Source organism: Pristis pectinata, chromosome 24 (assembly GCF_009764475.1).
Source record: "Pristis pectinata isolate sPriPec2 chromosome 24, sPriPec2.1.pri, whole genome shotgun sequence".
Lineage (NCBI taxonomy): Eukaryota > Metazoa > Chordata > Chondrichthyes > Rhinopristiformes > Pristidae > Pristis > Pristis pectinata.
In genome coordinates this window covers 18,966,589-18,992,663 of record NC_067428.1, presented here as the reverse complement: position 1 = coordinate 18,992,663, position 26,075 = coordinate 18,966,589, and the positions used below count along the sequence as shown (strand labels likewise).

Sequence of the window (26,075 nt, the reverse complement as noted above, 5' to 3'; positions counted from 1 at the left end):
TCTGAATGATGTAATTGCTATTCACTCACATTTTATAGGGTGCAGTAAGAGTCATTGTATAACAGCAGCTGTCCTCTGCCTGGCGATGTCACTTACACATTGGCAGTAGTGTTCAAGTCATCGCTGCATTACTGGGCCTAGAGGTCGTTCGTTAGATTTTATATTTAGAAACATCTCTGATCTAACCTTGCATACACCACCTTTTTAAAGTTTAGTTGTGTCGTATTTTGGAGAATGCTGATGGATTGTTGACCAACATTCAAAAAAAATGGCAAGCACTCTGCAGCAAATCAAAGTAGAAACTGGGATTACTGATGCAATAGTATATTTTTTAATAGTACGTTAATCCTTTCAAATAAAAGACTTCATTCAATGCCAACTTAACATGCAAAAATGTAATTAATTCCTAATATATGTGACAGAAGGTGCTGTGAAGATTGCAACAAAGAGATTATATAGTTTAATACATTATCATATTTTTTCTATAAAAAACACCTTCAAACATTGTTTTGTCTTTTGTGGTTGTCTTTTTGATTTTGTGCAAAAAAATTGTTGTAGGTCTGGGAACCCTCTGAAAGACTAAGCACATAACCATGACAGGATGTATGGATGAGATGTAAAAAATTAAAGCCTCTTTTGCCTTTTTCCATTCTAAATCCCACAACACTTTTGAAGATGTGCAGTTCACATACCCAACCCCCTGGCCAGCAAGCACCACCACAAATAAACTACTTGATCACACTATTTGCTGAAATTTGAAGTTTGTTTTCATACTACTGACCATCTTTAAATAAGAATTAATTGCTTATAGAACACCTGGTTTATTTCTGAAGTATTCTGCGATTTATTATTATAAATTGAAATTCTTCCATTATCAAATTTCCTTTTCATTGTTTTATTTTCCAAGTTGATTAGTTTCTCTAATTGTTCAGCAGAAGATAGCTGAGGTATAGAATACAACACCAGAAAGGTCAAACTAGAACTGTGTGAAGCATTTGGAGTACTGTGCACTGCATTGTAGAAAGAGTCCCATTCACCTTGGCTGAATTATTTTTCAGTTGCAATTACATTACACGAAAATAATTACACTTTTCCATGCTGATCTATATTATGCATGCCGTGAACTACAAATAAAAATTAAACATTTACAAAATGATAAATGCCTTATTGACTATATGCAAGGAAAATAATGTTATAAGGTTCAAAGCCCACATACTGATTTTTGCAATCACCATGCTTCCACAGTTGATGATTTTTCCCTTTTTGAAAGTTTTAGTCACTGGTCTTGCTCCAGGGCTTTAGCATTGGCTGCCTTTTTCCTATTTTCTTGGCCATTGTTTCACCATTCTCCATATTGAACTTGTATCAATTTCTGCACCTTGATTTGGGTCTGGCCTTTATTCTCCTAGGTCAAGTCCAGACTTTGCTTTGCCAGTAGGCACAGCTACCAGTGTCTTTTCTAGTTGTGGGTTTGGGATCTGCTGCATTCAAGTTCCCATTTGTTTATTGTTGTCATAGGCATACATACACAGGGTATAAGTGCCATGAAAATTAGCTTTTGCAGCTACAGCACAGTACATTACAAGAGAAGGATGAACATAAATCAACATAAATTTAAATTATACACATGCACAAAAATAAATGGCAAAATAAACATAATGATATGAGCAAGATTGCGAGAGAGAGAAAAAATATATAGTCTGAGGTCATGTTAAGGTTTTTCAGATGTATTCAAGAACCTAATGGCAATGGGGAAGAAGCTGTTTTGGAACCTTGATGTGGGTCATCAGACTCCTGTATCACCTCCCTGAGTCAAGAAGAGGGCATGGCCTGGATGGTGGGGGTTCCTGATGAGGGATGCTGCCTTCTTGAGACATCGGCTCTTGTAGATGTCCTCAATGGTGAAGAGAGCTGTACCTGCAATGGAACTGGCCGAGTCCACCACTTTGTGTAGCCTCTTGCATTCCTGTTCATTGGAGTTTCCATACCAGGCTGTGATGCATCCATTCAGAATGCTTTCCACTGTACATCTGTAGTTGTTTGTCAGTCTTCAATGCCATGTTGGATCTCTAAAAGTAGAGATGCTGGCACGCCATCTTCATGGATGCATCAATGTGCTGGGCCCAGAATATGTCCTCTGAGATGTTGACACTCGAACTTGAAGCTGCTCACCCTTTCCACTTCAGACCCTTCAATAAAGACTGGTGTGTGTTTGCCTGACCTCCCTTTCCTGAAGCCCATAATCAGTTGCTTGGTCTTGGTTCCTGGTGAATGGTGATTTAATATATGATCTGCTTTTTCTGTGTAGCCTGAACTTTGCTTCCTTTCATAATTTTACCATTTATAACATAAAATTATTGGTAATAAATCAGTTCTAATATTGTTTAATAGCTATTGTATCAGCCTTTCACTCCTTAAATCTACACAGATTTTAGCCTCTCCATAAATATTTTGATGAAAAGCCATCGAATCACACATGATGTTTATTTACTCATATCATTATCGTGAATCCATCAGATAATTTAAAAATTCTCTCAAGTTTCCCAAACTGACCTAGGGTCATGGGTGATCAAATAACATCATAAAATTTGCAGCTTCTACGCTTCCTGTTTTCCCCTTTTTACATTTTCTCCCAACATGACATTTCTTCCCCCGCTGAAAAGATATGCCTCTATAAATGACTCTCTGCCCACTTACTGTTTAAAGGTTGGCCAGTCCTATCTCTGTAGTGAAGTTATCTATTCCTCCCTATGTTGACCATAACTGGCAGACTGCCTGATTCAGTTTTTAATGTTATTAGCTTTGTGAATTCAGCAATGTCCTTTAATTCTGTCACATATTAATCAGTACAATAATCTTGCAACAAAAGCAGAAATGCCAGAAATACTTTAAAGTAGCACTGTTGGAGAGTGTGTTTCTCCATAGATAATACCCAACCTGAGTTTTTCTAACATTTGTTTTGATGCTAAGTTTTCTCGCATTCACAGTTCAGCATTTGTAAACTCGTAAAGCTGTGCAAGAGAAAACATTCAAATGCTGAATATTCAGATTGTTGAATGGCTCAAACCATTAATGTTTTGCCATTTTTAAGCTGCCATTGATATGGTCAACTGATTGATGATATGAGTTATGGAATCTATTTTTAGATTCATTCCTCTTGCATTGAGGATCATCATAGTCTCTTCAGTTAATTAGTCACTCATTTTTACATGCAGACAACACAAAAAACATGTTTTTCACATTAAGTGATTCATTGTCAATTGTTGAACAGTGAGTAAACTACTTTCTCTAGTCACCAAACAAACAAATATGCATGACTAATCAGAGTGACCAAAGTTCTCATCCCAGTTTTTTAAAATTCAGCTCAACTGTTATGGTGGTTGAGTTGAATAACTTAATCAGCTGCTTGGGGTTTTGGATGATGCTTAAAAATGGTGCAGAATAAAGAGCTGACGCAAGGATAAAAGAAAGGAACTAGAAGCCACTAAAACTTGTCTGTAGTGGTTTCTCAGTAAGTCTTGCCAATGATTTTTGGGCATATAATTGATTGCTGATTAAATAAAATCATTTCTTCGACAGTAAAACTGGAGAAAGAGATTTTGCTTGAGTTTGGTTTCATCAGAGAATTTAGGGTAAATAAACTGTGCTCTATGCTTTGTAACTTCTGATTGTAGGAAGCATTTTATTTGCATCAATCCAAATTTCCTTCACAAAGGTGGTGTATCTCATCAGTATTCTTGGTTACAGCAATGACCCTTATGTGATATTTACATTTCTTCATTTTTATTGCCAGTTTTCTTTATATTTACTTGTGCCCTTCACTGGCAGAACTGATTCTTCTGGGTACTATCTTGTAGAAACTTTCTTCTTGTAGAAATCTTGGACACTGTTGTAAATTGAGCTGAGTTTGATTTTCAATTATCCATTAGCAAACATTGTAAGGTTGGTGAAGCTGTTTAGTGGTTAAAGAATAGGAATGCAAGTGAATTTTCTTGTGTAGTATCTTCCAAATTGTCCTCAGGCTGATGGCCATTTGAGCACAAGTTTGTGCCTTTCTGGTCCATCTGTTTAGGTTCAGAAACCTAATGAATCAAGTTTCTGTTCAGCTCCTCAAGCATGTTTCACCATTTAATAGATCTTGGCTGACCAGTGCCTCAATTACTTGCTTTTGAATCTCTGATCCATATCTTTCATAGAAAAGGACACCAAGATGAAAACTATGGAAGTAGATCTCAACATCACGTTGGCCTCAGAATTCATTGAGATGGGTTGGTGGAGGCAGAAGCTAAGACCGCTGCTGAGTACATAACATTCAAGGTCATAGAGGGGAAGATTAGAAGTTTAAGTGAATACATAGCTAAGTACTGCTGCATGCCAAAGGATGATGAGATGTAATGTACAAGTGGTTAATATACATGCAGTGAAAAGTGAAATTCAGAACTTCCATTTAAAAAAAAATTATTTAATGCATCTTTTGGAGGAGAGCCTATGGACTGCAAGCACCTTTTTTCCTCCTTTTTGATATGTACACTTTAAATTTATTGCACCTGGTTTAGACAATAAATAGCCAAATTTTCTATTTTAGATTTACTTTTTCTTCTGGTTTAAAAGTATCCCAACAAAAATTAATAAAGCCCAGTATTGAAAATGTATTTCAATAGGCCTCAACTATGTGCAAGAGCGTCCATTTCAATTCTCCCATCGGGGGTGGGGGGGCGGGTTGGTCAGGATCAGTTGGTAATGCCAGCCATGTATTTGAAAATAAAAACTAAGAAGGAAAGAGTAGGGATCCATGATAAAACATTTCAGCCATATTTTCCAGGTTCCAGCACTTTTTGCTGTGTTCATAAGAAGAGAACCTGTTCACGACCTGCAGATTTTGCCTCGGGGAGAAGAATTTGGGAAATAACAAAAAGCTAACAAATGTCTGTTTTATGCTCATTCCCCAGCCTCCTATTCCAAGAGGAGACAATCACAGGAAAAATTGAATTACTAATTCTGTTCCAAAATGTAATACTACAGAAATAATCATTTACATTAAAATCTATTTCTATATTCCACATACTGCATAAAATCATAAGCTCTCCTGAGCATGAAAATTCCCTGAAAATGACTTCTAAAAGTTGGTAACTAATAGTTGCAGAAACATGATTGCATTCCAGCTTTCACCTGATTGTGGTGAAAGATGGAATGCAAATAAAGTAATTGTGCCTGAAACCAATTTGCATGAAGCAGTAACAAAATTCATTTTCAGTCCATACTCATCATGTACGTCAGCAAGTTTTTTTTATTACGTACTCAGTTATTGAATTCCTGTGCAGAAAATGGGAGTGGTTGAAATCCCATGTAAATTCCAGGTCAGGAAGATAGCAGAGGCTGGAGGAACTCAGCAGGTCAGGCAGCATCTGGCCAGATAAAGGGTCTCGACCCGAAATGTTGACGGTCTTTTTCCCTCCACAGATGCTGCCTGATCTACTGAGTTCCTCCATCTTGCTTGTTGCTCCAGATCAAGTCAAGTGAAGTTGAATTTATTGGTATATGCACAAGTTGATGCATGCACAGGTGCAATGAAAACCTTACTTGCAGCAAAATCACAGGCACATAGTGTTAGAGATTCAACATTCACAAGAAAAATATAAATTATTCAAAAATTATACAAGAAAGAACACAATTAGAACAAAAAAAAGCAAACTTAATTGTAGTGCAAAGTCATCATAGTGTTACTATACTGAGGTAGTGATTAGGGTTGTGCAGGTTGTAGATTACAGCATGCATTCTCTTGGGTCTCCAAGGTAGATATGAGGTTCATTTTAATATGAAAAAGAACAGCACAACATCAACCTCGTCTGATAACTCTATAATGAGACTGCATTTATTCTATACAATAGTTTTTTTCCACTTAAGGCAAATGTATAGTGGGTTTGCATTTGTTTTCAGAATGCTTTTTGCTGATAGCTATAAGGGCACCACCTAGGTGGTACTGAGCCACGTAGACACCCATATTTCATCTGCTTTATGTTGTTAGTTGAGCTCAGTTGTTGGCTCGGTATTGCTGGCCTTGATCCCCTGAGTCTACAGGTGAAGGATCCTCCAATATTCTTGATCATTATTCAGTGATCTGTTAGAAAATCTCTACAAATAACTACATTTGGTGAATGGTCATGAGATGTTTCAGATGTTAACAGATATCCAAGGTAAATTTCTAAGAAACACATTACTTTTCAGTACAGTGGGGGATAAAAGAGCAGGAACTCTATGTCATAGAACCATACAGCACAGGAACAAGCCCTTTGACTCATGATGTCTATGCAGACTGTGGTGCCAAATGACACTAATTCCATCTACCTGCACCTGATCCATATCCCTCCATTCCCTTCATGTTCGTGTATCTTTCTAAAAGCCTCTTTAGAGACATTATTATATCTGCTCTCATTACCACCCTGACAGCGTGTTCCAAGCACACATGATTTTCTGTGTAATTAAAAAAAAACTTGCCCTGCACATCGCCCTTAAACTTTTCACCCCTCATCTTAAAGCTATGCCCTCATGTATTTGACATTTCTATGCTGCAAAAGAGACTCTGACAGTTGGTGAGAGGAGACCTGATAGAAGCTTATAAAATTATGCCTCTCGTCATATTATACATTTCTATCTGGTCTCCTCTGGGCCTTTGATGTTCCAGAAGAAAAGCAATTGAAGTCTGTACAACCTCATAACTAATACCCTCTAGTCTTGGCAGCATCCTGGTAAACCTTCTCTGCACCCTCTCCAAAGCCTCCACGTTCCTGTAATGGGGTAACCAGAACTGAACACAGTATCCAAATGCAGCCGAACCAACATTTTATACAGCTGCACATGACTTCCTGACTGTTATACTCAGTGCCCCGACCAACGAATGCAAGATGCCATAAGCCATCTTTACCACCCTATCAACTTGTGCAGTCACTTTCAGGGTGGTATGTACTTGGACCCCAAGATCCCTCTGTACATCAATGCTCTTAAAGGTCCTGCCATTTACTGTGTACATTATCCTTGCATTTGACCTCCCAAAGTGCAACAGCTCACACTTGCTTGGATTTAACTCCATCTGCCAATGTTCTGTCCATATCTGCAATTGATCTATATCTTGCTGTATCCTTTGACAACCTTTGCTATCCACAACACCAATTTTTGTGTTGTCTACAAACTTATTAATCAACCTATCTACATTTTTTTGTCCATGTCATTCTCAGACCTCCAGGCAGAATAGCACCCTTCCACCACTACCCTCTGTCTTATATGGCCAAGCCAATTTTGAATCCAGTCTACCGAGTGACTGTGGATCCCATGTATCTTAATCTTGATCAGCCTCCCTATTTGTAGGGGGAGATGTGGGAAAAGTCTCAAATAATCAATAATTTGCAGTAAAATAGAAACTTTATAATCATTTAATGTTGGAATTTGCATGGGACAAACTGAAAGATGGATGCAAGGTTTGACATCGGAAGATGGTAAAACATTGATTTTACAATCAACTGTACTGGTATAGATGATTTCAGTGCTAGCATAGAAACCAATTCCATGTGAGGCCTAATTTACACACACACAAAATCCATAATTTAACCTCTAGAGTAATTTCTGTTGAGATTGCTTGGTTTCAGCTGAACTTAAATACAGTGCAGCTGTAGTATTAAGTTCAGTTTTTTTATATTTAATGGTGAAATATCACTCCACATTAGACTGAATGCAAATTACTGATAAGGCAGTGGGTTACATTATGCTGGTCTAATCCAGTGGCAATGTAAACTGGCCATTGTAAACCCACTTTTGTACTTGTGTTAGTTCTGGTTGGATCCAGATGATAAGCTAGTGAACCAAATCTCAGCATTTACATTTCTTGAATTTTCAGTTCCTTTTTTTTGCAATAACTGGACTGTAGAATCAATTTTACTTTTACCTATAAGATAAAACAGTCAAATGTGATCTTTTTCTTGGGCAGTCTTTCAGGATCCAGTGCAGTTCTCTAAGTTGTGATGTAACTGAGAGTCCTTAGTGGGATCTGCAGCAATTGCCACAGATGGAGCAGGAGCTGCTTGACAGGATAGGTGGGTGGTTTGGGAACGCAGCATGCTCCTCCATTTTGATCGATCACAAACTAGAGATTGCAATGAGTTGGTAAGGTTGTGATGGTTTTTCCAAGAAGATTTTGAGAATCTACTTGATGAGTTTTCTCTGTCCTCCTAGTAACTTCTTCCTGTGCTTAGTGCCTGATTCAGGAGTCTGTCATTAGTAGTACAAACCATGTGGCCCCACCATGGAAGCCATCTGAGTGTTGTTACAGCTTTGAAACTAGTGATGTTGTCCTTGGAAGGGATGCTGACATTTGGCTAACTTATCCTGCTAATGCATTTGGAGAGTTTTGGAGCTTTGGTGATACCTCCTCTGGTGCTTTGAAGTGCCAGCTTTATGTAGTCCAAAGTTTGAAGGAGAGTGTCATTCACTGCTGCTCTTTAACCATGAGCCTAGTACAGGAGTTAAGGTCTTAATATCTGAACACTTTTTCTCAGACTGCTACCCATGTTTTAGGGCAAGGCTAATGCAAATAACAGACTGGGCCAGGTGATGGACAGTCCAGCAGTCATTGGCACCAGTCAGTGTCTGTTTTGATGACCCGTGTGGATCAGGCAATAATATAATCTTTCAGGAGCTTGTGCCTGGATCAAGGATAATAAAAACAGAAGACACTGGAAATAATTATCGGGTCAGGCAGCATCTCTGGAGAGGGAAATGGCTTTAATGTTTCAGGTCAGTGAGGTTTCATCAGAACCAGGAAAAGTTAGAAAATATATGTTTTAAGTTGCAGAGAGAAGGGAAGGATGGAGAGAACAAAGGAAATATCTGATAAGGTGGTGACTCTGGATCGGGAGTGTTGCCATGAGGTCTTGTGCTTATCATAACCACAACCTGTTTCATGAGGAAGAACATGTAGAATCAGTTTTACTTTGACCTTCAAATTAAGTTAAAAGCCAAATATACCAGCCTGAATGTTAATTACATACATGTACAGTGACCTTGTAAATTCTGTCCTTAAGTAGTTCAGGTATAAATATGGGTTGTATATCATAATATGTGTGAAACTCCCTCTACATCTTGCAGAGGCTGCATGACTTTAAAGTCAAATGTTGAGTTGGATTTAAAATAAAAACTATTAGGCAAGTGGAGGCATTGAATGACTGTTTTCCCAATGGAATATTTACATGCCTCCAATGAAGAATCATTTAACCTGTATCCCTCTGCTCTCCCCTAGATCAATAGTATGACCAAGACAAGGAAATTCGTATAAAAACTGCCATTGCTGTAAATCTGAAAGAAAATGCACTTTGGGGCTGAGACCTTTTGTTTCCAACACAAGTCACTTGCCTTTCAGGGAATTATAGCTTCAAGTCCAACTTCAGGACTCCATGCTGAACTGTAAACTGGCAAAGTATGAGAACTAATATGTGCTAATTTTCTTATAGGTCATGTATTTCATCTGATATGATGTCTATCTAGAGTTGCTTATTTTGGTTTGGGCAGTAGCAGGGATAGCTTCTACAATTAACCTCAATGCTCTTGGGGTGAAATAATGAAAATATTCCAGAGTGTCTGCTCTCAAAGGGATGTAGTGACTCCTGTCTACACACAGCAACGCAATCAGACTGAGATGTCCTCTACAGTCAGCTCATAGAATGAGTGTTGGTAGATGTGTACAGGTAAGGTGTTGAACATCAAACGAAAAACTGCCACTTACAAGAGGCAAAGGAAGGCTATAGAGAGGAAAGGAAAGTGTCAGTATTTCCAGATCACGTAAAAGCGGCTGTGCTTCTAGAAAAGTGTAGCCTGTTGATCACAGTGTGAATGAGGTTTAGAACTCTGAATCTGAGGGCCAGCTGAAACCTCAGTAACTTGGTATTGATTCTAAGATTTAAGTATAATAAAATTAGATTAATTGGGTATCTGGATGCAGATTTTTCCTTTTTGTATTTGTCCAAATATGTTCACCTTGCCTTCCTTCCAGAAGATTTGAGTGCTTGCCTGCTTGTACCTGTACTCTCCAATATCTTGCCCATATTCTTCATTCATGAGCCTAGGTAGTGTAAGCAAGCTATACAAACTTTCCACCGGCATTTACTGCAGAAATCAAAATATGATTGCAGACATATATTAAATTTGAGCTGAATTGCATGTGCTTACATTTTCGGCCTGTTCATTCTTGCTGTATAACATTATCATCCAGAGGCTATTGAGAAATTAAATGTGGCGCGTGATTCACCACATTGTGAAGAATTCTTCAATCCCAGTACATCACTTCTCAAGCTACAGAAGTAATTTTGTGATGCAGTAGCTGCTGTAATGATGCTTGTGTTGCAATGAATAAATTGTACATGCAGTTTTTCATGTATTCTAACTGGAAGAGCTATCTTTCATCTGTAATCATTTTTCTCCAGCTCTAACCTTTTTATGTGGATTTTGCCCTGCCTTCCTTAATTCATTGGCTACGAGATAGGGTATGATTCAATAAGTAGTATCTGCTTCAAACTTGCCAAAGTAGCCATGATACACATGAAGGTTTATGGGATAAATGTTGGCATTGGAGGAAAAAGTAATTCTGTTTTTGTGTATTATCCACAGTAAAGGGAGGGTTACTAAATAACTATTCAAAGCAGAACCACCATCATTTTCCTTTTCATGAACAAAAATATTCTAATGCAATTATGTTAAGTTAACATAGGTGTTTTGAAGTTGGAATTGTGGTAATGTGAATGACTCAATGTTTTTGTTTTTATTTTCATTTTCAGTTGTTGGAACTTGCAGCATAGGTTTCACAAAGCAATCAGAGCATTTATTTTTCTAAAATATTGCTACTCATGGTATAGCAGCAATATGGTTGGTTGCTATTTGTACCTGTTGACTGAAGATTAAGTCGCAAGTAGTCTGCGTGGCACTGCAGCTAAAACCAATTTCATAATACAATTATCAAAAGAAAGTAATAAGCTTGCTTTCTCAAAGCTGCAGTAGAAATGCAGCTTCATAGATGAGGCCATTGAGTGAGTGGAAAAAGTTGGGAAAAACTTTTTGAAATAAAAAGTTGAGAGATGTCTCAGTCACAAATTAATACCAGATTGTGAATATTACCAGGTATAAACAATGGGGAGGGTTAATTGCAGTGCAATCTCTGAACTGAATTTTCATCTTCCTTCTGCAGAAAGCTCTATATGTACTCCATGTTGAATGGTGCTACAGTTAAATTAATTTCAGTGATAGAATTTGCTTTGATTTTGGACTTGACATCTCTGATGTCGAGGGAGACTTTGCTGGCAAGTATGTATTCAGAGTACAGGTCTGAGATGAAAGCGTGATTTGTAATGTAATCCACTCTGTACAGTAACCACAGGAACATATTGGTTTGCTGATCCAGTTTGGAAAATTCTGAGGCAACATTTTTCATGTAAAACCTATGCTTCAATCACCCCTCCTTTTCAAATTGCACTGGTGTCAGTGCCCCAGTGATTTTGATTTCCAAATCCCTTTTAACTATTAATTATGTTTTAATTTATTAATACCTTTGTTTTAATACCTTTTATTTATTTTGCAGTTGTACAAGTCATTGGTGAGGCTGCATTTGGAGTATTGTGTACAGTATTGGTCGCCCTATTGTAGAAAAGACACGGTTAAACTGGAAAGCGTGCAGAGAAGATTTAAGAGGATGTTGCCAGGACTAAAAGGCCGGAGTTATAGGGAGAGTTTGGCCAGGCTAGGTCTTTATTCCTTAGAAAGTAGGAGAATGAGAGGCAACCTTGTAGAAATGTTTAAAATTATGAGAGGCATAGATAAGTGGATGGTAACGGCCTTTTCCCCAGGATAGGGGAGTCCAAAAACTGGGGGGCGTAGGTTTAGAGTGAGAGGGGAAAAATTTAAAAGGGACCTGAGGGGCAACTTTTTCATGCAGAGGGTGGTGAGTATATGGAATGAGCTAGCAGAGGAAGTGGTTGAGGCATGTACAATAGTATCACTTAAGAAACACTTGGATAGGTATGTGGAGTGGTGGGGCTTAAGAGGGATATGGGTCGAATGCGGGAAATTGGGACTAGCTGGTTGGGCACCATGGTCGGCATGGATTCATTGGGCCGAAGGGCCTGTATCCGGGCTATATTGCTCTTTAACTTTCAAACTATTTGCAGGACTTTTTAAAGACAACCTACGTATCTAAATTATTTTCTCAACTTGTTTGTTAATGTGCATTCCAGTTCTGACTCCTACATGGTCCCTTTTTCCTCTTGCTTTTAGTGGCTACCTCATCATTAGGATCTCTCCTCCTAACTTTCAAACTGTATTTTTGACTTTTAATGTTGATTTTATCATCTCTTCCTCTCCTTCCACCTTTGGCTTGGTGTTAACTTTTATCCCTCTCTGCCTTGGGAAAATTTTCTAAGATGTATTTTGACTTTGCCCAAAGTCAAGTTGTCATTTGATAAATATAAAATGTTGAACAGGTATTTAGGTAAATTAATTGGATGAAGAGTTGGATTATCCACTGAGTTACTAAATGTATCTCCCATCAAAGCTATCAAATCACTTCAAAAAGTTGTTTTTCACATCTCTAGTTTTAAGTACCCCTGTAAATTTGTTTTCTTTATATAAATAAAAAAGGATGTATTCGAACTCTGCAAACAAGTTAATCTGTATTTCAGTTAACTGATTAACAGATGTGGGCATGTACCAATATTGCTGCCTTGGGGTGGTTTAAAAAGTTGCTAAGGTTCCTTTTCTTCAGATATTTTTCCTGGTACTCCTGCTAAAACACACCTAAATTGAATGCTAGATTAAGATTATATTTTCATTCATTGTCCTGTCACCTGTAATTAGATAATCCTTCAGTATGTCAAATGGTAATGATCACTTGAAGTACTTTTGGTTAATGGTAGCAAACTGTTCTTCAACAAAGGATAACATCCTTCAGGAGAGCAAAGACAGAAATTAACTGCCATAAACATTAGTTTTATTTCAAAAATAAACTTTATTCATAAAAATGTGTACAGGAAATAATACAATCATTATAAGACTTCCTTCAACTTCATAGCGTCATCAAACCAATACATTCTATTAACAAAGGACCAATGCCATTCATGTGGCCTCTGTGAACAATATATCCAGTTTGTTAAACTGTTATGCTCAATTGAGCCCCTCAGTGTTTTGTGGAAACAAGATCTTAGATTGTAGTCCTTCCCCACAAAGCCTCTGCTTTGGCTGCACCAAGCTTCAGTGCATCCTTTAGCACATAGTCCTGCAGCCTGGAATGTGTAAATTGGCAGCGTTCCCTATGGACACCTCATTGCACTGGAAGGCCAACAGGTTTCAGGCAGTCTAAAGTGCACCTTTCATCAAATTGATAATCTTCCAGAAGCAGTTGATGTGTCTTTTTTTGTGTCCTGGGAGCACCCCATAAATCAGAGTCCTGTTACACATCTGCTCAGAATGAACCTTGACGAGGACCCTTACATCCTTTTCTCGACCCTCTTGGCAAATGCACAGCCTACAAAGAGGGAGTTGATCACCTCATCCTCATTGCATCTGTCTTGAGAGCAGTATGCATTGGAAGTGAGACTCTGACCATGCTTGGATCTGACAGAGAGGGCCTTTCTTGCTGCCAGCCAAGCGAGGTCTCAGTGCTTGTTGGTGAGTTCTGGCAATGAGACATTCTGCCAAATGGCTTTGACAGTCTGCTTTGGAAACCATTCCGTAGGATCCACTGTGTCCTTCTCCCACAGGGCCTGCAGGACGTTCCACACCAACCACTGCCTGATGGTCCTGTGATCAAAGGTGTTTTTCCGCAGAAGCTTTCCTACAAAGTATAGGTATTGTGGCAAGGTCCATATGAATGGAATGTCATACAAAAACTAGGCCAGTTCCTTCCCTTATGACACTGGGAGCAGTAGAACTTCAGCATATAGTGACATCATGTTTGTATACATTGGTTCTACACACCACTCACACAAGAGAGACTACAGATGTTGGAAATCTAGAGCAATGTACACACAGTGCTGGAGGAACTCAGCAGGTCAGGCAGCATCTATGGAGGGAAATGAACAGGGAGGTCCTGGCTTTTGTGGCGGATGGAGCAAAAGTGCTTGATGAAATGGTCCCCCAATCCTCTCCTATCAGATTCCTTCTTCAGCCCTTTACCCCTTCCACCTATCACCTCCAAGCTTCTCACATCATTCCCCTTTTATTCCCCCCCCCCACACCTGGAGTCGCCTATCACCCGCCAACCCGCCAGCTTGTGCTCCTCTCCTTTCCCCCATCCTATTTATTCTGGCTTCCAGTCCTGATGAAGGGTCTCAACCCAAAACATCAACTGTTTGCTTCCCTCTACACACTACTAAATGTGAGCACATACAAAAATAGCTGTTGGGGCGAGGGCAATGTTAGGTATGCCTCCATTCCACCTTTCCGCCCCTCCCCCCCCCCCCCCCCCCCCCCAAGATTCTCTGACGTGTGCATTGTGACCCCATGGACACTTTCCAACTTAAATCTCCAGATGAAACAGAAGATGATTTGGGTGACTATTGCAGCGCAGGATCAGGATACGGGCCACACCTGCACCACTTACAGCAATGCCAAGAGCACTTTGCGCCTGATGATTGGGTTCTTGCCCGTCATCAAGAGAGTGTTGCTGCTAGTTCTAGTTTTGTTTGACCTTGGCTATCTTCTCCAGCCAATATCTGCTGCATACCCTGGCTCCCCAGTAACTTCAGGTAGTCAGATTTGATGGTAAAGAGAGCAAAGGATTGATCAGGCCAGTTGCCAAAGGACATGCCTTGCTCTAATTGCAGTTGAGTCTAGCCATGAGGCCAGCTCAAACTAGTCACAGATGCTAATCATTCTTACCTTGGATCTGAGCAGAAAATGGTGACGTCACCCATGTACAGGGAGGCTTTGATCTGAGTGCCTCCATTCCCTGGCATAGTGACCCCTCAGACCTGTATCCTTCCAGATGGATTCAGCAAAAGGTTCTATGCAACACACAAACAAGACGAGAGTGGGCAATCTTGCCTGACTCCAGTCTTGATGGGGAAGCTTTCTGTTTCCCAGCCATTAATTTGGACTGCGTTACTGCAATAGAACAGTTGTGGAGAGGGGGGTTGAATAGCTGCCTTTATCACACCATTTTAATGTTATAGCAGATGAAGTGGTGCAATATGATGGTGTACCATTATACTGGGATCCTGCAGGATATTACTTTCAAGATCTATGTGTAATCAATTCATTTAGTGCGTAATTGAGCCACACAGATCAAGGAGATCTCTAGTGTGATCTTTAGTCTATTTTCAGCTGATCTCCAGGTTTCACTGCTATTGGACAAGAGCAGGGAAATTCTCTTGGGTTGTCAGAGGACATCTTTTTAGGAACTAGACTGGAGCCTTTGCAGCCAGTGATCAGTGTATGCACAAAATATTTCTGGGCTTTATAGTTCAGGAGGACTGGAAATCAAGAGATCTAGTTCTTACTCCACATAATACTGTGGGTCATGGCCGGCTTGGCACCCCTTACTCCACGTCACATCGACTTTTCTGCAGGGGTCGGGTGATATTGAATTGCTACATTTTTACTGGTATGGAGCCAGTAATCTGCTGTAGGATACCCATTGAGAGTGTGCAGCATTTCAGTGTGATTTTGAATGTGGCCAGAGCTCAATGGTTCAGTCACTTTAGTAGTCAGGCACCCAAAAGTGGATAAACAGCCCCATGTTACCAGACAGTACAGGAAAGGAGGAAAATTTGGCAAGGGTAGTTAGAGGTTAAAGGAGGGAGTGTTTCTGGAAAAGTGTTCCACAAAAACTTTTCCATTCATTTTCAAACAAAAACAATGAAGTACAGTTCATTAATTTGAAATCAATCATTCAAATCACCCAAAAATTGCATTTTGGGATCTAACTTAATGCTTTATTAACATTGCACAAAAAGAAATAAAGTTAAACAAACTATCAGCAGACTGTAAATCATGTTGAAATCTGATATCACACTATTCGCACATAATAGGTGTTGTAATGATGTCTAATTACCCAAACTAAAAGGCTTGAACATTTTTATTTCTTGAAAAGGTGTTTCTCCTTGAGCTGTACCTTTTATCTCCTCAGTTTTCTTTTTTGCTTCTGAAGTGAGAGGGTTCAAAAACACTATCATGACAAACCTGGTGTCTTGTTGGCATCACTCTGCATATCTGTGCTCAGGAAAAAAAATAGTAAACATGGTGCTGTACTTTCACTACAGTGTCCTTGCATTCCTTTTTTCCAACCAATATTCCAATATATTTACTAAATTGAATTGCACAATATAAACTACAGAAATCATGCAGTAGCTGTACATTTACTCTTCTGTGCATGCAGCCTTGTGTCTATATCTGTAACCACTAACTATTATTGTTCTAGAGGTATAACTTGTGGTTTTGTTCCTGAGAGTTAACCCTTGCAATGCTCATGTCTTTTTGAAAAAACACTTAAGACTATAACTTGATCAAGCCAAGATTACAGTGATAGCATTTCATGTTGATGAATTGACCTTTTAAGAGAAGAGGTGGATTGGTGAAGTGGTGAGGTCAGTGTTTATCATCCTTCTAAATAGCTAGTTACATACAGGGGACTGGTTTGTCTGCCATCATTTTTAACTCTCTATCCCTACTTGTTGCCCCCGCCTGCCCACTACCCTAATCTCCGGCCTTAGTTTCAAGATAATTCTTGCCATTATGTGCTTTTCCAATGAGCTCTTTGTGGCTGGCCAAGCAATTTACCCTCTGTTTCCATCTGCTTTGTAGCTCCAAACCACAGCAGCATTTCAAACAACGCTGTGTAGAATTTGACCTGGTTCATTTACTTGAATATACTATTTAGATCATTTTGTTTTATTGCTGAATATTCTTTGTAATTTTTAAATTGTATGTTCTTTGAAGTTTTGTCATTTTCTGATGGAATCCAAGTATTTCCATCAGATCCTAGAACATTGTAATTTAAAAAAAAATAAAAAGACTGCACTCCTTAGAGCCATCTTTTAGGTCAGAAATGCTAGGTTGACTTAAGAAATTAGTTTGAGTTGCTGCCTTTAAATCAAATGTCCAGCACATACTACTGCAAATAGTTTTAGTCAGTTTGTCCTCAAGCTGACAGAAGTTATCACTGTTGTCTTGAGTGGAGGGTTGGGGATCTGGGAAAAGAGTCAAATAAGGGATGATCAATTCATCTTGGGAGGAAAGCAATTTAGCTGCCTGTCCTGACCATTGAGTTCTGTTGACCACGTCAGAGAGAAGCTATAACCATGTCGAACTTGGTTTCCCAGTTGTAAAAGCAATAATATTAATTGAAGTAAACATTTTTGCAGAACCTCACAGCAGTTTGAAGGTAGCATTACATGGAACTTTTTCAATTATCATGGGCTAGCAAAAAACCATGAAAGAAATTGAGGATCATTACAAGGGTGTTTTAGGATTTAATTTGCATCAAAAATATTGAAACTACTGCACTTTCACGTTTTGACAAGTTTTTGATTGGAAGAATTCTTTAAAAAAAGCACAAAGCTCAAACTGGTGTCTTTCATTGAAGAACTGCAAACTTGGAAATTCTGATGTTTTGACTTTGCCAAAAAAAATCTGATTTGTATTTTTTTCTCTCTCTTGCAGTATCCTAAGTTTGGCCTTGGCCTGGAATAGATGGCAGACAATGTCATCAACTAACAACATAGCACAAGCACGGAAACTGGTAGAACAGCTGAGGATTGAGGCAGGCATTGAGAGAATCAAGGTGAGATGGTTTAAAGAACTGTAAGATTTGGGTGGGTTTGGTTGGGCAATTACTTATTTAAAAACTCAATGAGATGTAGGAGTAAAAAATTGATTAGTTTTTTTCTTCAATCACCTATTCTCAAAGGCTTGACCCTTGTAGGATAACTTCTCATGGCATCTGTTGGCTTATTTTTGCTCAGTAGGCATTATAGAATTATACACATCATGGAGTTGCACAGCAAGGAAACAGGCCTTTTGGCCCACCATACCCATCCAAACATCAAGAACCCATCTATACTGATCCCATTTTCCAGCACTTTGACTATAGCCTTCCATGCATTGGCAATTCATGTGATCATTTAGATACTTGTATGTTATGAAAGTACCTGCCCCCACCAGCCACTCAGGAAGTGCATTCCACATTTCAACCATCCTCTGGGTGAAAAATCTCTTCCTCAGATTCCCTCTAAACCTCTCACCCCTTGCCCTAAAGCCCTGCTCTCAAGTTTTAGATATCTTTGTTATGGGGAAGAGTTTCCTATTATCGACCCTACCTATGCCCTTCATTATTTCAAACATCTCCCCTCAGCCTCCTCCACTCCAGGGAAAACAAACCCAGCCTTCCTATCTCTCCTCATAACTGAAGCACTCTATACCAGGCAACATCCTGGTGATTATCTACTACACCTTCTGCAATGAAATCCATCCTTCCTATATAATAGAGACCAGATCTGTACACAGTACTCCACCTGTGGCCTAATCAATGTTTTATGAAGTTGTACCATATCCTCTCTGGTCTTGTATCCTATACTCTGGTTAATGAAGGGAAGTATGTACCATCTACTTGTGCTGCTCTCTTCAGTGATCATTGGACTTGTACATCAAGGTCCATCTTCTTCCATTCTCCCTAAGGCCTTACCATTCATTGTGCATCACCTTGCACTTAACAGGATTAAATTCCATCTGCTATTGTTCTATCCATCTTATGAACTGATCAGTATCATCCTGTAGCCAACCCTGTAGCTTTTCTTGAGATTGATCAAACTGATAATTCAACAATGGAGAACATCACAATATAGCAGAACTTAACACAGTAAAATTCTGATAATCCACGATTTGATTGTTCAGAAATCCAAATGGTTCAGCATCTGGCTCACTGGGATTTCATTTTCTGCACACCTTTTAAACATACTGGTGCCCCATTTCTCATGCTCCCTTTAAACTCACCAGTGTCTCATTCCTATGCTCCCTTTAAACTCACTGGAACCCAGTTTCCCACATTCCCTTTGAATTCACTCGGTTCACTGGAAAATCTATTGTACTACTGTGTAACATCTTTATTTTTAAAAAAATGTGAGCTAAAAGTCCATTGATATATTATTGAGGATAATACACAATAATCTGAAAATCTGCAAATCCAATATCACAAAAGTCCCCAGGGTACCTGATTATCAGAGTTTTACTGCATAACAAAAAATTTAGGGAATACTCAATAGATTGGGCAGCATCTGGAGAGTGAAACATGGGTCAGAATATCAGGTCATCGATAGGAATTATTTTTCTCTCTCCATAGATGCCATCTGACCTGCTGAGTATTTCTAACAATTTTCCATTTTGCATCTCCTACTATTTTGCTTTTAGAGCTCAATTCTGCCCTTCCACATGATGTATTATACTTTCAAGGAAAATCACCTAATTAGTAATCAAGAGCAATTAAAGATTATTTTTAAAGCTGTTGAGAGAGCCTATAGCATTATAATGTTAAATTTGGTGATTATTATGCATATGGTATTCATGTTGCTTCTCCTCATTATTCCCTCAATCCTTTTCTAATTACACCAAGATAGACTAATCTCTGGTTCAGAAATGGTAACTTGGTTAGTTTTCATTTCACAGTCAAGAAGCCAGTAACAGCACCCTTATTAAGTTCAGACTGAAGATGTCTATTAGATATCCATCATCTGCATTGTTCCATTCCGAAGTTTGTACTATGCATCAGCTGAGGAGACTCGCGTTTCCTTTCAGGATTGCAAGCTGAATTCAAGTTTCTGTGCACGTTGTATTTCTTCATACTGAATTTCAGCATCCACACATTTATACTTTTCCATAGGTTGACCTCCAGTGCACTTTACATCTTGCAAAGACTCAATGTCAATACAAATGCACTGAGAATCAGAGCAGGTGGGTTGAATAGTAGCTGGAGTAGATAAATCAAATAAATTTCAGTTGCACTGTATTTTTTCATCTCACACTGAATCCTGGCTTAGGTACATGCACCACTGCAGGAAGTCATTCAGTCGATCATGCTGGTGCTGGTTCTTTGGATGAGATATCCAATTTGCTGCACTCGCCTTGTCCATGGTTCAATTTTCTTTTTCAATTCAGGTATATAAACCAATACATATAGAAAGTTGCTTCTGAAATGCATCTACCATCGATTCAGGCAAATTTGCAGGTCATACTGCATTTAGGAGGCTAAGGAAATTAGGCATGTCCCTGTTGAACCTCACCAATTTAATAGATGCGCCATAGAAAGCATTCTATCTGGATGCATCTCAGCTTGGTATGGCAACTGCTCTGCCCAAGACTGCAAGAAACTGCAGAGAGTTGTGGACACAGCTCAGCACAACACGGAAACCAGCATCCCTCATGAACTCTGTAGAATTCTCACTGCCTCGGTAAAGCAGCTAACATAATCAAAGACCCCTCCCACCCTCGACATACTCTCTTCTCCCCCCTCCCATCGGGGAGAAGATACAAAAGCCTGAAAGGAGATACCACCAGGCTGAAAGACCACCTATATCCTGCTGTTATTAGACTATTGAACGGACCTCTTGTACGATAAGATGAACTCTTGACCTCACTATTTACCTTGTTATGGCCTCACACCTTATTGCCTACCTGTACTGCACTTTCTCTAATTGTGACACAATATTCTGCATTCTGTTATTGCTTTTCCCTTGTACTACCTTGATGTACTGATGTTGTGAAGTGATCTGTAAGAATGGCATGCAAAACAAGTTTTTCACTGTACCTCAGTGCATGTGACAATGATAAACCAATTAATTTTCAGAAACAGAATCTTGCATGTGTGGCATTTCTGCCATGGCTGGAACCCAGTTTTCACAAGCAATGCATTTCTTAAAATGTTAACCACTATTTTCTGTAATTGTTGCATGAAGGAATCATTGTTTTGTTTTGCTTGAGTTAGTGCCAAACACAATGCAGGAGATTAATATTTACACCAGACTCCAAAGATAATCCTTGTAGTAATATTTTTAATTATCATAAAGCAATGTTTTTAATTTGGCTTCTGTTTTACATTTTAACATTTACTTAAACCTTGCTGCCTGACTCCTAAGACAATGTGCTTTAATTTGCCTATTTAAGTCAAAGGCCTGAAGGCGTAGTACAACAGTCTAGAGTCTGGAGCCAGTTAATGACTTATAACTCTCAAATTCTGAACTCTGTTTTGAGACAGTGGAACCCACCCATTGAATCATGCGAATTACTTTAAATTTGGCTGCTTCCGTGTCTATAAAAGATTGTTTTATCAAGCTACTTCTAATCCTAATTGTGGTAATTTTATTTTGGGGTTGGAGTAAGGGAAGAGACTGATCTTTGGCAATCATCCATTTCTACTGCCATTTTAACTGCAACATATTGCAAATTTAACCCTTGCACAAGGAGTAAATTCTAAGTTGTACAGAGCTTGCTCCTTAGGGAGTGCCTTAGGGTTAAAGATGACATGTTTCTACATTAATTCTGTTTCTACGGTGGTTGGCAAGCCCTATGCAGACTCTATCATGGGTGGAGCAGGTGGTATTTGAAGGGGTGGGTGAGTAATGTGGGAGGTTCTGCACTTTTTACGCTGTTTTTGCTTTGATCTCTGTGTTCCTTTTAAAGAGTGGGTGCTTGATAGATTTCTGGAGTGGAAGCACCTCCTTCATTTTGAGTGGCAATGGGCTAGCAAATCCCCATAAGTCAATGAGGAAGCAAATCGCTTGCTGGGATGGAACCCCTGTGGGAGTCTGCTATCAGGCATGTGGATGATGTGGCTTGATCATCTGAAATGGATGAATGTAAGAAGAGCCCCCACCGCCTTATTCACTTATCCTAACAATGGATTGGAAGACGTGTAGAGATGCATTGTTAGTACCTCTCCAATGCTTTAAAGTGCTTGTTTTAGGCAGTCCATGTCTCCAAAGCATACAGGAGGGTGGTGACCACTATTGTCCAGTAAACATCGTGTTGAATTTCATTATTGATGGCTGCCTTCATTGAGCACTAGCTCTGAGATATAGAAAGTGAACCACTTTTTCCAAGGTTATATTGTGAATTTTTAAGGAAGCACTTAAAAACAACTGTGGTGATGGCTTCCCCTGCACAAATAACAGGAAGACTCCTCCGTAATTGTTGCAATCAAATTTGTCATCTTCCTTGAGAAAAATAAGATTATGGCATCTGTCAACCTCTTCCCATACAAGAGAGATGAGGCTGTGAATTTGTGCCAGAGGTTCCCTCTAATGTTTTAGAGCACCAACATGGATGTCACCTGCTCCAGAAGATTTTGTTTTCCAGATGGCTTTTACCTTTTGAAACCTTTTGTCAGGCTGGGATAGTGCCGAGATTGGACTAGATGTGTAGTAGAATGGAGTCAAGAACGTGTCATGAGTGGTCTTAATTGAAAAATACTTTATGCACCCTCTAACAAGTATGACTTCCCCTCTTCTTGAAGCTCTGCTTCGTTCTTGGCCTTCAGTGAGGATAACCTTTCGACTTTTGGACCACACATAGTTTTGACAGTGATAGAGTATCCATCCATGTTATGGTTATCTTCCAGTTGCTGGATCTCTTCTCTTTCCATCTCCCACCTGTTCTTTGTCAGAAGTAGTTTTTTTGTTGTTGGATCTTGGCATTCAGGGACCTATAGATCTGGTGCTTTTATCCTCTAGGCATGATAGAGTTTCCAATCCAAGAAGGAGAATTTGGTGGAGCATTGCTATATAGAATTTAATCCTAACAAGCATAAGGTGATGCATTTTGGGAAGCTATATAAGGGTAGGATGCATACAGTAAATGGTAGGGCGCTAGCAGATGTTGATAAACAGAGGGACCTTGGGGTTCAAGTTCATAGTTCCCTGAATGTGGCAACACTGGTGGATAGGGTGGTAAAGAAGACAAATGGCATACTTGCCTTTGGGGCACAGAGTATAAAAGTTGTGACATTATGTTGCAACTTTATAAAACACTAGTTAGACTGCACATGGAGTACTGTGTGCCGTTCTGGTCGCCATACTATAGAAAGCATGTGGTTGCTTTAGAGAGAATGCAAAAGAGATTCACCAGGATGTTACCTGGATTGGAAAACTTTAGTTATGGGAAAGGTAAGATAAGATATCTTTATTAGTTACATGTACATCGAAACACACAGTGAAGTGCATCTTTGTGTAGAGTGTTCTGGGGGCAGCCCGCAAGTGTCGCCACTCTTCCGGCCCCAACATAGCATGCCCACAACTTCTAACCTGTACGTCTTTGGAATGTGGGAGGAAACCGGAGCACCCGGAGGAAACCCACGCAGACATGGGGAGAACATACAAACTCCTTACAGACAGTGGCTGGAATTGAACCCGGGTCCCAGGCGCTGTAAAATGTTACGCTAACTGCTACACTACCATGCCTGGATTGGATAGGCTGGGTTTGTTTTCTCAGGAGTGAAGGAGGCTGAAGGGTGACCTGATAAAGTTATATAAAATTTATAAAGGGGCATTGCTAGAGTAGATGGTCATCTCTTATACTCAACTAATCTACACTCTCAGCTCACTTGGATGAGAATTGTCTCTTGAATAAGATAACAATGCTGCAGTGACCCTGAAGTAGCACACAGCATTGATTAGTGCCTTCAGGAGAAAAGAAGTACATTCTTGTGTAAGCACAATTGTAATCCAAATTTGAAAGAGTTTTGATCTGTGGTAAAACAAAAAGGTGATTAAGGATGGTCCTCAGCAAATACTATATTTGGATCATTTTGAGTATATGTAAATTGGGTTGACCACAGCCAACTAGAGGTAAAGAATGAAATGAAAAAAATGTTACTTTCTCCTACCCCAGCAGCAGCACATCATCAGTAATGGACAATGTGCATGCCTCCCAAACAACCTGTTATTTGGCACCAACTTCCTTTCTTCCACCACCCACCTGCCCCCCCCCCCGCCCCCACCGCCCAAACTCCTCCTCACAATGCAGAACTCTCAGCTAATATTTTCACTTCAAAATAATGTTAAATATGATTTATTGTGGTGAAAATATCACTTGTGGACAACATGGGTGACGCAGACAGGATGTTATTGATTCATTGTGAATTCTTTAAAGTTGTCCAGAAGGATTTAAATAGCCATACTGGCAGGTGTGCTTATAATCAACAAAAAAACAGCTGATCTTGTTTGATTATACTGTAGTATTTTGCAATGCTTCCTGTTATGTATTGAGTCCATTCTTGTTTTGCTTTATTTTCTGATATTTGTTTTTGTACTTTCAAAAGCAGTGAAAGTGTGCCATTGAAAGAAATGGTCAAAATTTCAGAGCAATTTGCTGTAAGTAGAATGAAACTTGTTAGTGTTCCATATGTACAAGTATTATTATGCGAAGACTACAACTACTGGTTGAAAGTAATTAACACATTGAATTGCTTTTTTTTTAATTAGGTGGGAATCTTCCTGGTGTATAGAGGATCATATTAAATTATTGAATTATTTTATAATTGCAGTTACTAGTTTATAATTGAGCAGCTGTAGGACATTTACACTGATTTAGCAGTGGTATTCTGTCCACTTTGAAAACTGCATTTCAGTAGCTATTACTAGGATTCCTTCCCTATTGCAATACAGTGCAAGGAAATAAAGTTGAAAGTGGTGTTTGAAGTTCAAATCCAGATGAAATGGAGTAAAAGCAAGTTTTTAATCAAATTATTAAGGAATTTTGCTTCAAACTTCAAGGCACAAGAGTTTGCAATTTTGGAGTTTAATCTCTTCAACATCTGTTTCTAACTTCCTCTAATTTTATCACGTTTTCTCCTTTCCATAAAGTTGGTAACCTTTTAGTGCTAAGGTTTAATTGTGTGTTGATGGCTGTCAGGTCTTGCAGCCAATTGTTAAATGCTGTGGTATTGATAAATTTTGAAACCATCTGCTTTGAGCCACAAACCATGTGCCTCAAATAGGGATTTACGCTTGCAGAAGAAGAAAAGTTTGCAGTCTTAGCACAGTCCCATTTCCCCCTCTTGCTTCTCTGTAACCAATTCTCTCTCATGTACCCAACCCATCAACAGCACCCTCCCCCCATTCCTCAGCCACCCACCAACATTGAATAATTTACAGAAACCAGTTAACCTGCTAACTAGCACATAAAGGGACATGGGAGAAAGGGGAACATGTGGTCACAGGGAACATGCCAAATCCACACAAACAGCATGGGGGTCAGCATCAAACCCAGATCACTGGAGCTGTGAAGCAGCAACAGCAGCACTTTTCCTTTCCCAACCCCTGAGCTTGCAGCTTGAGTTTAAATTAAACCTCCATACACTCTGGCTGCTATAATGGCACATTTATGTTTTTTTAGGTTTATTGTGTTTGTCAGCAACCCAGCATTATCATATACTTTCCAAGAATTCTTGATTTTTTTTTTTCCTTTTGATTTCATGAATAGAGCACTGTCCAATGGCCACTTGTAGGAATATGGAATTCAAGGTTCATCCAAAATAAAACATTGACTGGATGCATTCCTGATATTTGGGGCTTGAACTTTTTCAGTTTTTGCTTTTGGTTCAGTTTGGCACAGTGGCATAACTAATGGAACTGCTATCTCACAGCCCCAGTGACCTGGGTTCATTCCCGACCTCAGGTACTGTTGGTGTGGAGTTTACACGTTCTCCCTGTGACTGGATGCTCCAATGCAAGTTGGTAGATTAGTTGGCCACTGTAAATCGCCATAGTGGTAGAGTCCAAAGGGAATTGGTTCCATGTAAAATAAGTAAGGGATGGCATTGGACTATGAGCCAGCATAGCCTCCTATGATATAGGAAAATGTGGATTTTTTTTCCTTTATTCATTAGTGTTTTGATTAAAATTGGGTATTTTAAGTTATTTAAAGAGCAGATGTGGTATGCCAATTTTCAGCTTCTATAAAGCTCAATTAAATTGTAATCAGTACAAATGACGATTATGTAAAAGTTTGTGTTATTCCTGTTTGATTATTTCTTCAACAGAACTTTCACTTTTTCCACATGT

The 26,075-nt window shown here is 39.2% G+C and overlaps 1 protein-coding gene across 2 annotated transcripts in view; it reads left to right on the top strand.

The window, feature by feature from the left end:
* The window catches only part of gng7 (guanine nucleotide binding protein (G protein), gamma 7), a 119,803-nt gene that overhangs the window by 79,366 nt on the left and 14,362 nt on the right, over positions 1-26,075 (top strand). For both annotated transcript variants that reach the window (XM_052037580.1, XM_052037581.1), the window contains one exon: positions 17,689-17,809. In XM_052037580.1, the coding sequence (XP_051893540.1) occupies positions 17,729-17,809 (81 nt within the window). In that variant the 5' untranslated portion in view covers positions 17,689-17,728. The remainder of the gene's footprint in view (positions 1-17,688; positions 17,810-26,075) is intronic.